Source organism: Asterias rubens, chromosome 18 (genome assembly GCF_902459465.1).
Source record: "Asterias rubens chromosome 18, eAstRub1.3, whole genome shotgun sequence".
NCBI lineage: Eukaryota > Metazoa > Echinodermata > Asteroidea > Forcipulatida > Asteriidae > Asterias > Asterias rubens.
The window spans coordinates 10,380,922-10,393,760 of NC_047079.1; the positions used below are offsets into that span (position 1 = coordinate 10,380,922).

Sequence of the window (12,839 nt, forward strand, 5' to 3'; positions counted from 1 at the left end):
ACAATTACCAAACGTGTCCACCGTCTTTAATCCCTAGGACGCAGGTTCAAGTTTGCAGCTTAAGTAAACTTTTCCCTTTTCCACCCAAACTAGCACCCAGTCAGTTGCTCGTGTGGTTTATTACATGTATTTGATTGACCTAATTACAATGCTTTATTTGCATGTAAAAAATACCAGCCATCCAGAATTTTCTTTGAAACATGTTTCTCAAGCTCTTGTCTTAGCAATCAATTACAAAGCACTGCTATTTCTACATAAGAGTTCTTTATAAAGGCATTCGAGTTGCTGATTTGATGTAATTTTACAAAATTTATGTTCAATAAAATACATCGCACATGTAATTTGATTTGATTACATGTTTATTTAGACACTAACCATCTAGAACGGATGTGTCCTTAAACTGAGCTTGGTTGCCACACAATCTGGTACGGGCTACCTCCATAAATTGAAATTTATTGAAGACCCCCCCCCACTAAACAATCAAATAAAAATTACAGGCAAGCTATGTTATATAAAAAGCACTGTTATAAAGAGGTTATGCTTCATATAAAGAGTACATTCTGAAGTTCCAAAACTCAATTCTGCGTTGTGTTTCTTGGTTTTGCTGTCCTCTTATAACAATGTTCATGTATAAAGAGGAAATTCTGCCAGTCTCATCGACCTTTAACCAGAGTCGGCTGTACATGAAATTGTCCAAGATAAAGACTCTGCTAGGGTTGAACTGTCAGGCCACTAAAACAAAATGTTTTGCATTTATACCTTAGGTATTTTTAGTTGGTGAGCACTTTGCAACAGCTATTGACCCCTTGCACGCGCGTCACACGCGACGACTGATGCCACCATGTTGGTGGGCAGTTAGGTTTACGTGTATAAACGCTGCGTCGCCTATAATGCGCAATTCACTGCATAACGCACAGCATACTCTATGCATAGAGTTATATATGAAAACGCACAGTGAAATTGCCCACTAGTATGGCGCATTCAAGATTTTTCTGATGATGACGTCAGGTGAAATGGGTTAATACTATTTTTCAAATTGTCAAAGGGACGGAGCTACAAGAATACCTTTTTATGTTTGCTAAACTATGGAGCACCAGGACGACCATGAGGATTTAGCTGACGTATCGCTACTTTGGGAGACCCTTCGCCTCTGTCTTGGATGTCCGTCAGCCTCGTCGCTCTCGCTCATATCTGCCATGTCCGAGTCAAAGTCTGAATCATTCGCCTTGATGGCAAAGGCTCGATTGTATTCTGTAGGTACAGAGTCCTGGGGACTGATGAAAGAAGAAAAGTAAAAAAAAATATTGATACTTCCGGATCAGATCATTAAAACAAAACAAAGAGATTATGCTACTTTAGGCACACTCAAAGGCAGACAAACTCCAGATAAACGAAAATGGCCGACCACCCGTTTAAATTTTGGAAGGCATTTTAGACCTAGATAAGAACTCCAAAGTAAACACAAAAACTTGAACAAAAACTTTTGTGTCTGTCCACGGAGGCCCTCCATGCTCTGTCGTACACCCTCATGAATTATGATTACATTGTGTAAAAACAAGCAAATGTGCATCTTGTATCTGACCATTATGTTTGTATGTTTGACGTTTCATGAGCTTCACATGAACTTGTATTCTACTTATGAGGGAAAACACCTCTGCATTTTTACCTGTATTGCTTTCTGGGAACCCTGTCCCACACCCTCAGCTCTTGTCCCCCTGTGACAATACGGAGAGCGCCCTCCCGAGTCTGCGTGCAGTCGATGGCAATGATGCGGCTTGTTTCTTGATCCCCAAGGGTACTGAGATATGCTTCATCTGGAACACTCCAAACTATTAGGACAAAGAGTATGTACAATGTAGTGTTAAGGTTGTGGAATTTTTAAACATTAAGTATCAATCAGGGAAATAAATGATGCATACAACTGTGCTGGGAAAAATTTGAAAGTGTTGACTCTCATTCACTTAATTTTTTTTTACAAACTTATCAAGAAATCTTACAATTAAGGTAGCCAGATCCGTCGTCCAGATCATATCCAGCGCAGACTATTAGATCTTTAGTTGAACACATGGCGTCTGTGCTGCCAAAGTCACCAGTATGGTTCTTCAACTTGTGGACTAACCCTTTAAGAACATGACAATGAATAAATTGTTATTCGACAATATTGGGTCTCCATCTTTCTTAGAAGATGGTAGCCCTGGTAGGGTGTTAGTGCAATAAGAAGATCAAAAAATTGTTTGCATATATTTTGAAATCAAGCATGTGAAGACACACAACTTGTGCGAGCAAGGGTGTTTTTTCTTCCATTATTCTCTCGCAGCTTCGATAACCAATTGAGCTCAAATTTTCACAGGTTTGTTATTTTATGCATATGTTGAGATGCACCAAGTGAGAAGACCGGTCTTTGTCGACAATTACCAAAGGTGTCCAGTGACTTTAAGGAGGAACAACGCTTACCCCTCTTCCAATCCAATGCCTTGACATTCAAACCGTCATCCCCATAGTAGATAGTCTCTCCAGAGACTGCAAGGGATCGAATATGCCTCCTCATCAGCAGGTGGGTAGAGGATTTACTGGAGATGTTTTCGGATACGAATGTCGCATGAAGTGATTTATCGCGAAGCTGCCACAGCTTGATAATCCCATCACTGGAACTTGTGTAGACATTGGTCTTACTAGTCTGTTGATGAGAATGTGGATAAATAGCGTTGGATAATAAAATGGAAACTAAATAAAAGACAATTCATCAAATACATCATCCAATATTGTAATGAAACACCTATAGCTCACTTTTGCTATTTAGTATTAGTGTTTGCTAAGAGAAGAACACTTTGATAACCTACCACACTAACAAATTCAAGTTTAATAACATCCATTAAATACAAGTTTATTATGTAAAAACAAGGACAAAATGTTTTGGCAAAATATCCGTCCAATACTTGCAAGTGACTTATCTCCAATTGTTATTTCCTTAATACCCACAGCAATATCTCAATTCAACTGCTTACAATCTGTAAAAAAAAAAAAATCAAATTTACCTGAACACAGGTGATTGCGTCATCATGACCAATGGTTGAAAAAACATTGGTTCCTTCCTTAATATCCCACAACTCTACTTTTCCTCCATCTGAAAACAAAAGAAGACAGTACATAGAAATCCTTAGATAATTATTTTCTTTATTATTTTGTATGTAATTTTGGTTTAAACAAAGAAAAAGTGGCTGGAGCCAAACTTGAACCAACGACCGCTGGATTAATGTACTGGCGCTTTACCAACTGAGCTATCTAGCCCTATGTCGGCAGTCTGCACAAATGATTTTGCATTTCAATCGCATGTGTAAAACTCAATATATACCTTTCCAAACTTCTCAAGCGTGGACGGTGATGTCTCACAAGTGACGAGGTGTTAGAGCGTGATGAGACAGGGAGGCCTACCCGGCGCAGTTATAGATGGTCTGCCTACAGGTACAATTTAAGGCAGAGGCTGCACTAAGCTGCGCAGGATAGACAATGTCACAAAGTGGAGTAGTAGAAGGGTAGGAGAGCTGAGAAGAGCAGGGATTGAAAGAGAACAGGTGATGGCGGAGACTCAAGGAGTGCGCCCCCATTACGATTTGAGGATGAGGCGGCCAGGGACGCAAGTCTTTGCGGAATGATGATGAACGGTTAAAGAAAGAGTCCTCACCTGAGCCAGAGACTACGAGACCTCTCTCAGCAATATATCCAAGACATTCCACAGGGTTGTAGGTATAGATGGAGTGTACGGCTTGGCCAGTCTCCAATGACCATATCTTGATTGTACAATCCTTGGATCCGGTAATGGCTATACGGTCATTCTCCACTGATAGATCATAATCAGAAACTATCAAATAAGAAAGAGGGAGGAAATAAATGTAATGTATCCAATTCATAATAGAACATTTGATTTTACTTGTTATATAGGATTTGAGGCATCGATGGTGAGGTATCAATATATATTTGATTTGCGGTAACACCATGTGTGTACCTGGCAAGCAGATACACAAATGGTGTTACCGCAATCCAAATATATATTTTACTTTTTATTGAACAAATTTGCAGAATGAGAGAAGTTTCATCTATGCATGGAAGATATTGGGTCCTTGGGAAAAAGTAGGAACATTTTATTGAGTACAAGGGCTGACAGGGTAAAACTGGTGAAGGACTTACCTACACACTTTTCTGACTATTTAATAAAAATGTTGCCGATTTTCTGAGGTAAAAAAAAGTCAGAAATCAGATTAAAGCAGCCCGAGGAGAAAATCCATCTTGTTTATGTACAGTTGTCACTCCTCTGACGAAATTTGTTCAATTTTGAATTAGGAGTCAATAATGTGTATACTTCTTTCTAAGATTCTCACCTAATTCAGCACTTTCATCGGAAGACAGTAAAATAACCGAGGTGACAGTCCCTGAATGACCCCCTAAGCTTCGGAGTTCTGTGCCAGTGTTGAGATCCCAATACTTCACCATAGTGTCACGGCTAATAAAATGTAAAAATACGACCAAACATAAGAGTGTGTTACACAGACTTAATGGTTCAAAGTGACCAGAAATTGAGGGGTATATTGAGAGCTATACCGCTCGTTTTATGAAGTACTTTTAAGATTGTTATCTTTTTTGAAAAAAATGTGTCACCACGGAGTCTCATACCTTCCAGTCAGTAGTCTGGTACCACTGCATGACACAGCACATACAATGTCATTGTGGCCTTCCAGGTCCAGGACGGTGAACTTTGCTTTGGCCCAACTATCACCATCATCTGCAGGTCGTTTGGCTTTGCTTTTGGTCTTTACTGTAAAACAAACAAAATAGACAGGCTAGAAAAATGTGCACATGCAGTTTGAGTAGTAACACATAAAGTTTATGGGTATATACCTGCTGCTGAAATTTTAGGTAAGACATTTGCTCTGGTAGAGGTTGTTGGTTTGAATCTCATCCGAGTAATTATGCCTCTAGATTTTCCCACAAGACTTTGGAAAGTACTGAGTATGCAGTGCTTTACTCATGTCGGTGCATGCATCGGTGTATGGGTATTTTATAACATGGTATGAAAAGCACTGACTAAAATTGAGATAAGATTGAAAAAAGTAGATTTTTGAATTTCAAGATGCCTCCAACATGAGTAACAATAAGAAACGTGTGTGACAGAAAAATGGCTGAAATAGCAATTACATTAGAAAACCCTTTAACCCCAGTTTGGCACCTTGTGATTTTTCTTGACTTGACTTTGTGGTCGCCCCCTGCCGTGTGCCTTCTCCTGAATCTTTCTCTTTTCTCGAGACCTTTGGAGCTGCCGCCTCATCACCTCTTTCTTTTCTCGAGGGAGGAATTTCAGGAGCTTTGGTTGGAGTGGTTCTTTTAATGCTCTCTTGCACTGGAATCTCTTGAGAAGTTCCCTTGTCTTTTTCTTTTCCTTGCTGCTTAGGAAGAGCTTCCTCTTCCGACTCCCGTCTTGGAATCTTTGGAGGTGTTATCTCATCTTCTTGTCCATCTCGGCTCTCAAATATCGAATCCCCTCCAGCAAAATCCTCCTCCTCCCTTACCTCTCCCTCCTCCTCATAAGGTCGTTTCATCTCAAGGGAGTCTTTGTAGCTCACATCGTAGATGGTATTTGAATTCTCCTGGCTGTCCTCACCATAGGGATTCTGTTCTGGAGGTACCTCGCTCACTGCTTCGTTATGACTTTGTGTGTCAACAAACTGCTTCTCTAGGACTGCAAGCTGCTTGAGTTTTTTCTTCAGTTGCGAGCGGATGCTGGGAGTCTTTAAAATCTTAAGTAAAATAATAAAAATAAACATTTTTCATCAAAGAAATTTTGTATATTTTCTAACCTAAACTAGCAGTAGTTTGAATAAGCCTGAAGTCAGGTACATAGTTTTTAGAGAGTGCTCTGATTCAGAAGATTTTTTAACTAAACAAGTCTATTAAAAACCTGAAACTTTTTTAACAAAAAGGCTTGTTTTAATTAACTGCTGTACTAAAAACTAAAAACTAAAATGGCATTCATTTCTTCATGTTCTTCCAACAGTTGAATTGTTTGATCCTGTCCATGATTTCATTTGATACTATTTTCATATCAAATGAAAAAGTGGTGGCGTGAGGATAATAAACTAATAATCCCCTATATATAGTGATACGGAAACTTTCTCCCCTCCATCCATATTGTCCATTGGCATTGTTAAAAATGTTACTTATATTAAGTTTAACTTATACGACTCTAGCTAGTTAGAAACTATGAATTAACTGATTCGATTGACATTATTATGTATGCATTGTTTGGATGGATGGATTACCACTGCCATGATTATATAATTGTTCCAAGAGAAGACCTTCCTCAATGATTCATCCAAGTTCCAACAAGATACAAGGACCATACATGCAATGGCATGCAAGCCAATTCAATTCCAACAAACAAATCTAATTCCAACCAACGTCAACTCAATCAATAACCAACGGACGGCAGTGTAAATAAAAGACAAATTTAACAATTGTTTCGCACATATTCTTCAGGATTACACTACCTTATCTTCTTCTTCCTCTAGTAGTGGTCGGTCGAGGCGATTCAAATTGTCAATCTGTCGTAACTTCTTCCTTAGTTTGCGGATTTCAAGTGATAAACCTTTCGTTTCAATGGAGGACGCCATCTTGAATTGGTTGTTTGTTGGTGTACACGTCCACACTTCTCCAAAAACTTTTCAAGTTTTTTATGCAAAGTCCCTAAATTCTGGAACTTACTGAGAACGCAGAAAAGTAGCTCAGAATCACATTTAAAATTAGTTTTATTAAAAATAAGGAACCGGAAACAACTTTTCATAACTATTCTTTCCATTAACAATTGACAAAAAACAAAGACAAATAATTTTCTGTGTGTCGTAACCTCATAAATATTCATAAACCCTTCAACGCATGCGCGATGAATCTCCATAATTTTTGCTTTTCATTTTTTTACGGGAAAAGTTTAATTCCAATGAACATAAAATTATCAAAAGCTTGTAAAGTACAGTTTAATACAAATTTTTGCTGAAAAATAACAGCGCTTTTGGTCACAGAAAGCTAGATAAATCATTTATTTTCATCAAATGCAGACGCCATCTTGGATTCTGTTGTTGTTTTGACACTTTTACAAAACGTCGTCTGCGCGAACACACGTGTCAAAACAACGCTCTCTAGTTTATCGTGAAACGTGTTGGAAAAGGTGAATATCTATGGACATTTTTCATACAAAGAAGACATTATCAAGGTAAGTTTAGGGAATTAACCAGTAGCAGAGGTGGGGGTATTTGTGTAAATATGTTTTCATTGAAACGAAAGTTTTTGTTAATTTCTGTGTGGTTGAACTTTTTGAGCCAGCAGAGGGCGAGCCAGGCGCGAGCAATGTTGAATGTGCAGTGCGTAAACCCACCGTCTTCCCTGACCATGTGCGCAGAGTGTGCAATGGTAGTATGGGGGAATTGAACTGTGAACTCTGAAGCTCTCTTGCAATTTATAGAAGCTAAAGCTGTCATATTTTTGGAACTTTCCCGAACAGGAGAAACTAAAACTGAAAGATAATATTTACTAGACATGAGAATTTATTTATTTTATGAAAATAAATGACGTTTCAAATGTCAAACTCAACTCAAGGTAGTCTTTTGACTAAGGGGTAGGGCAGGGGGCCGCCGCACCTCGCCACCAATTTATCCGCCCTAAATTAACTCAAATTCCACTGTTTTTTTTCTTACCGGAGAAGAAGGGTTACCGCTATTAATATAATTATACATGGAACATCCAGAGAAAAGAGAGAGGAAACACATCCTTATTTTCATAGGTGTAAACAACAAAACAAATTGGCCAGAATTAGTGGCGAGGTCATACAATACAACATTTTTCTGATAACTTTGCACTAAGCATTGTTTGGTGCTTAGTACATTTTCAGGGTTTGTTTGTTTATTTCCAAATTTCACAATAAATAATCATGAAATGTACAAGCAAAAGGTACAAAAGGTTGATAAGAGGAGGGCACCAAGAAAAGACCTCCGAGGCTTAATCAGGTCTAGATTTTATAAATAATGATTATGAAATCGGGCCCATACCTTTAGCTCTCTAGCCACGAGTTTCACATGGGGGACTCAAACTATTGCCGACGTATATGATTTAAAACAGTGAACATGGTGACTAGATAATTAATTCACTTTTTACTATGCTGAGGTCCACCTTCAGCTACACATACTTTTTTAAAATCTTTTGCTGGGGTCTTGACTCAAACACTGCAAACCTTTAGTAATTTTTACAGTTGTCTTGATACACTTTCCGAGGCAGTGAAATTACAAACTTTATAAAATTCTTAGGTCAGAAGGCACTTAAATCCGAATTAAGAAGGTAAAATCATGTATTTTTATATGTAAAAATTTTAAAAATAGTACTCCTGATTCTGATTCATTTTCTACCCCCCCCCCGGAACTATTTTTTGAAGTAATGGTGCATTTTCTATTTATCAATTGCTGCCAACTAATTTTTCTAGTTTGGAATGGGAATACTTTTAAAAATGGTTTGATTGTTGTAAGAAGTTGTTATTATCAGTTCGTTTGTTTGAACCCTATCTCATGTTCACTTTTAAACTACAGCGCCAGTTCAGTCTAGCGCCCTCTTGTGGTCGCATAGACTTATCTTCCCGTTTTGCACTGTTCATTTTGATAGTGTGCGTGCTAAACATCCACCTACTACAGTACTACCATAATAGTGGCGTAGTTCTCCTTTGTTATGATCGGCCAAAGATGAACCATGCTTGATATAATTTCATCAAAGAGATAAATGCACTATTTTGTATGGACAGATCCTATATGAAAACAAACAGGCAGGGACACCGATTGATTATTATCAAAAAGAAATACTTTTATTGCTCTTAATAATATAATAAATTTATGGCATAGCGAAATGAGCACGCCTTGTATACAATACATATGTCACAATCAACAAGGTTTATCAGTAAATATGGTTTAGCTCATCCCAATTTTAGTAGATCTAGATACAAAAGAAGAAAACAAAAGCAACTCAAATTAATAATCTACTTGATTAAATGGATATAAATTAAGTTTTATGATTATATGTTAATAACGTAAATCCAACTGTACCAATCGTTTTTTCAAAGGAGAAACAGAAACGAGGTACGGTGTCCCAAATGAAATCCACTGTGAGTAATTTAATTGGCGAAGTTTCAGACACTTTGACATTATATTAGTCTACATCCTTCCTTTGACATGCAATGAATTTAATTTACACGGTTTTACATTGCTTTTTATGGAAGTTGTTTTTAGTATGCAAAAGTTCAATTATATCAAAACGAAATGTGATGTACAATACTCCATAGACTTATCATTGATTGTTAAAGCCAGTGGACACTGTTGGTAGTTGTCAAAGACCATGCTTCTCACTTGCTGTATCTCAACATTTGCATAAAATGAGAAACCTGTGAAAATTTGAGCTTGATTGGTCGTCGGAGTTGCGAGATAACTATGAAAGAACAAAACACCCTTGTCACACGAAGTTGTGTGCTTTCAGATGCTTGATTTCGGGACCTCAAATTCTAAACTTGAGGTCTCGAAATCAAATTCGTGAAAAATTACTTCTTTCTCGAAAACTGCTCCACTTCAGAGGGAGCCGTTTCTCACAATGTTTTATACTACCAACCTCTCCCCATAATACTCGTTATCAAGTAAGGTTTTATGCTAATAATTAATTTGACTAATTACCAATAGTGTCCACTGCTTTTAAATAAAATTTGCAGTTCTCTTAATTTTGGACATTGGGGTATCTGGTATGTAACTTCCAGAAAATTAATGCTGCATGCTGTGACTCTACAGCTTATAGAGGAGGTAGATTAATAAAACTGAATTATACCATTTCGTGCACACAAAGAACATACACGCATAATTTTGCAACGCATTCTGTCAGTCCTGTCTTATTTTCATTATTAAAACTCTCTGTGCCATTTAAGGCCTACACCCGTCAATGAACGATATTAAAACACGTCAGGAGTCTCCTGACGATGACTAGAGCAAGCTAGTCGAAACGTTGAGACCAATTTCAAACTGACTCCGCGGCAGTACAGTTAATTACGATCCTATAAGCTAAAGTAGTAGTCCAGTCTAATTTCTATACCATCCGCCCTGGTAATAGTTAAAAAACAGGACAGTTCTTTTCAGAACTGAGAAGTCTCCCGAACCTCCGATTATCTACTCCACGGCAGTAGAATAAAGCAAGACAGTTCCCTAAGAACAACTCTACCTGGCAAGTAGATACACACATGGTGTTACCGCAAACCAAATCACGTCAGTATTTAGTTATTAAAATGGTTCTTGATTAAAAACGGTGGTGATACACTACTTGTATGGCTATTCCAATTGAAGTTCTAGATTCGGTTCAATGCACTGCATAATATTATTGTAATACCTATCGATATATATCTACCCTCTCTTTTGTTGCTTATCTGACTTTAGTCTCTTTATTTTTAAAGTCAAGTCTTGAGATAAATTCTACTCTGTGCATAGGGTACGTAAACTTGGTCTTCGGGAGCAAAACTTTGGTTCTTGTATCAGTTTAGCGTACGAGAATGTCGCTAACACAATGCTTACAATAGATACTTGAAGAGGGGGCTCCAAAGTCAAAATTAAGTTTTGTGATCCACTCATTTTCCAATAGATAGAGTCCTTACGACGAGTATAAAGTGGGAAAATTAAAAGTCTCATGTTAAACTAATGTGTAAATTTAACTACGTTTGATAAACCATTCATGCAATTTTGGCCAGAGGCCAAAAAACATTCGATCACATTTCAAATAAAATTGGATTGTCTTCCTTTGACCTCGGTGAGGGCGCTGTTTGGACTTTGACGACACAGACCTTGTCGCAAATATCCATTGCGCAAGCGCAAACTGTTGAATGGGGTGCATGCTGGTCTAGATAGTGATCAAACTTAATAATTGGTTTCCTGCGTGGTGTATTCATAACAAGTTTCAAGGCAAAAACCTATATAGAGATACCGTTTTTCAATAATTGCATTTTAATCGATAAACTTAAAAATCTCTGGTTAACTTCTCAAACAGATTTTCACTTTTCATGGACGAGTGAGTAGTGATGAGTACACAAAATTGGCCACACCTTTATTTATTTTTAAAGTAATATTTTGTACATTAAACTAAAGTTGTCATCGACTTTTAAGTATTTGTATTGTGAGATTACATGAAACACAAAAAGCGCTTGCATAATTTTAATTGAAACACCGTTTCACTCAACAGTTAGTAGACAAACTGAAAGTGTTTTTTTGAGTCATCACGAGAAAATACCGATTTACTTTGTACTAGACTTTTTAAAACAGTTTTAATATACTTCAAGCAAACAATTACTCTCAGAAATGTTAATCCCTTGTAACTTGCAAAGATTGACCTGATTAAATAGTGTTAGATTAAGTTAACTACAGTGGTATGAATGAAATTGCGCATTTCTCTTCAGATTATGAAGGTCTCTCTCAAAGAGAAATTGCTCATTTTCCTTCAGCGTGTCTCAAAGTGCCATACGGGATTGACCATCAACCATTCCTCCACATGACCCTTTTGTCACAATACCGTACTCAAATCAAACTTCTTTTCGAGCCTCACCCGCCGTGGGGTCGATTTAAACCTTCACATTTTTCTTGTGTGTTCCTTACGTCAAACATAAACAAGTTTAATTGTATACTGATACTTTTTGTTGACATTATTTTTCGCCATTATGATTACCAGATACAAATTACAGACAGAGGGCGCTATATCAAAATGACAGTGAGTTGATACGTCGTCTACAATGTGTGCTGGTTTCTATGGATCTGACTTTTGTTGCACCTGTACTAAGTGGATTACGAAGAAGGCATGGAGATATCATCCCTGGAAAAAGGTTGAAACATGCAGCTTAATACAGTGCGATGCTTTTTTGGGATTGGACTCGGGAGGAAATGGTAAGAAAAAATGCACAATCCGTTCAGGAACATTATGTTAATACCTATTATGCTCAGTAAAGACATTTGGTGTGGCAGGCAGGAGATACTGCCCTCTATGCCAACATCACAAAATGAGCTTAGTATGTGTACGAAGTATGTCCATGTGTTCCTTACTTTGGAATCGATACATTGATTTGATTTATTGTTATCCAAGCAAAGATGGCAGTTGGGAAATATTGTAAAAATGGACGCATTACCCCTGTGTACTCTGACAGGCGACCCGCTCTGTTCGTTACCACGACGAACGACGATTGCATGCGTGCGCGCTGTGGATGTGTTGAGTATAGCTTTGCTAAAGTGTACTAATATTGTGAGTGAAGTTCTTCAAACTCAATATTCCCAATGTATTGCGGGCTTTTCCGTCGGCATTACAACGACAGGCAGTGATATCATCTTCCAAAGCCTGATCACCTTTCACAAACTTTATCACCCTAAATTTAACCGTTTAGTTTGAAAAATAACTGTTTTGAAAGGTTCTGCAAGCTTTAGCCCTTGCGTATCGTGTATGCGCACATGCGTACAACGAGCAAGTCCGTGAATTTTCACTGACACGAAATAACATTATTTTGTAGCATCAGATGTTACAGTGAATATTTGAGTGTAGTGGAGCAACATTAGTATTCATATTCACATATTAAGTAGCCTCCAGTTGTCAGGGAGTTTTGCATAATTAGATTACCCTAAACATCTTTATGATCAGCGCACCATAATATACCTTATGCATTGACGTCATCCAGCGGCCATCTTAGTGGAAAAACGGTGACGAAACAATCGAATCGCACAGATTTATACGCGCGGCGCACAGGATTGGCC

At 37.8% G+C, this 12,839-nt stretch overlaps 1 protein-coding gene across 1 annotated transcript; it reads right to left on the reverse strand.

Moving 5' to 3' along the window:
• Positions 1-950: 950 nt before the first annotated feature.
• On the reverse strand, positions 951-6,662 carry LOC117302123 (mitochondrial division protein 1-like). The gene is made up of 10 exons (XM_033785923.1): positions 6,540-6,662; positions 5,222-5,789; positions 4,669-4,810; positions 4,377-4,498; positions 3,683-3,859; positions 3,036-3,124; positions 2,455-2,677; positions 1,998-2,120; positions 1,667-1,829; positions 951-1,274 (listed from the first exon to the last, which is right to left on the reverse strand). The coding sequence occupies exons 1-10, from the start codon at positions 6,660-6,662 to the stop codon at positions 1,079-1,081; spliced, it is 1,926 nt and encodes a 641-aa protein (XP_033641814.1). The 3' UTR covers positions 951-1,078.
• Positions 6,663-12,839: the final 6,177 nt, after the last annotated feature.

Coding starts and splice junctions, on each gene's coding strand:
- LOC117302123 (XM_033785923.1), bottom strand. CDS start 6,662: ATGGCGTCCTCCATTGAAACGAAAGGTTTATCACTTGAAATCCGCAAA. Junction 2,678..3,035: donor ACGCAATCACCTGTGTTCAG/GTAAATTTGATT, acceptor TCTCATCAACAG/ACTAGTAAGACCAATGTCTA. Junction 2,121..2,454: donor GGCATTGGATTGGAAGAGGG/GTAAGCGTTGTT, acceptor ATGTTCTTAAAG/GGTTAGTCCACAAGTTGAAG.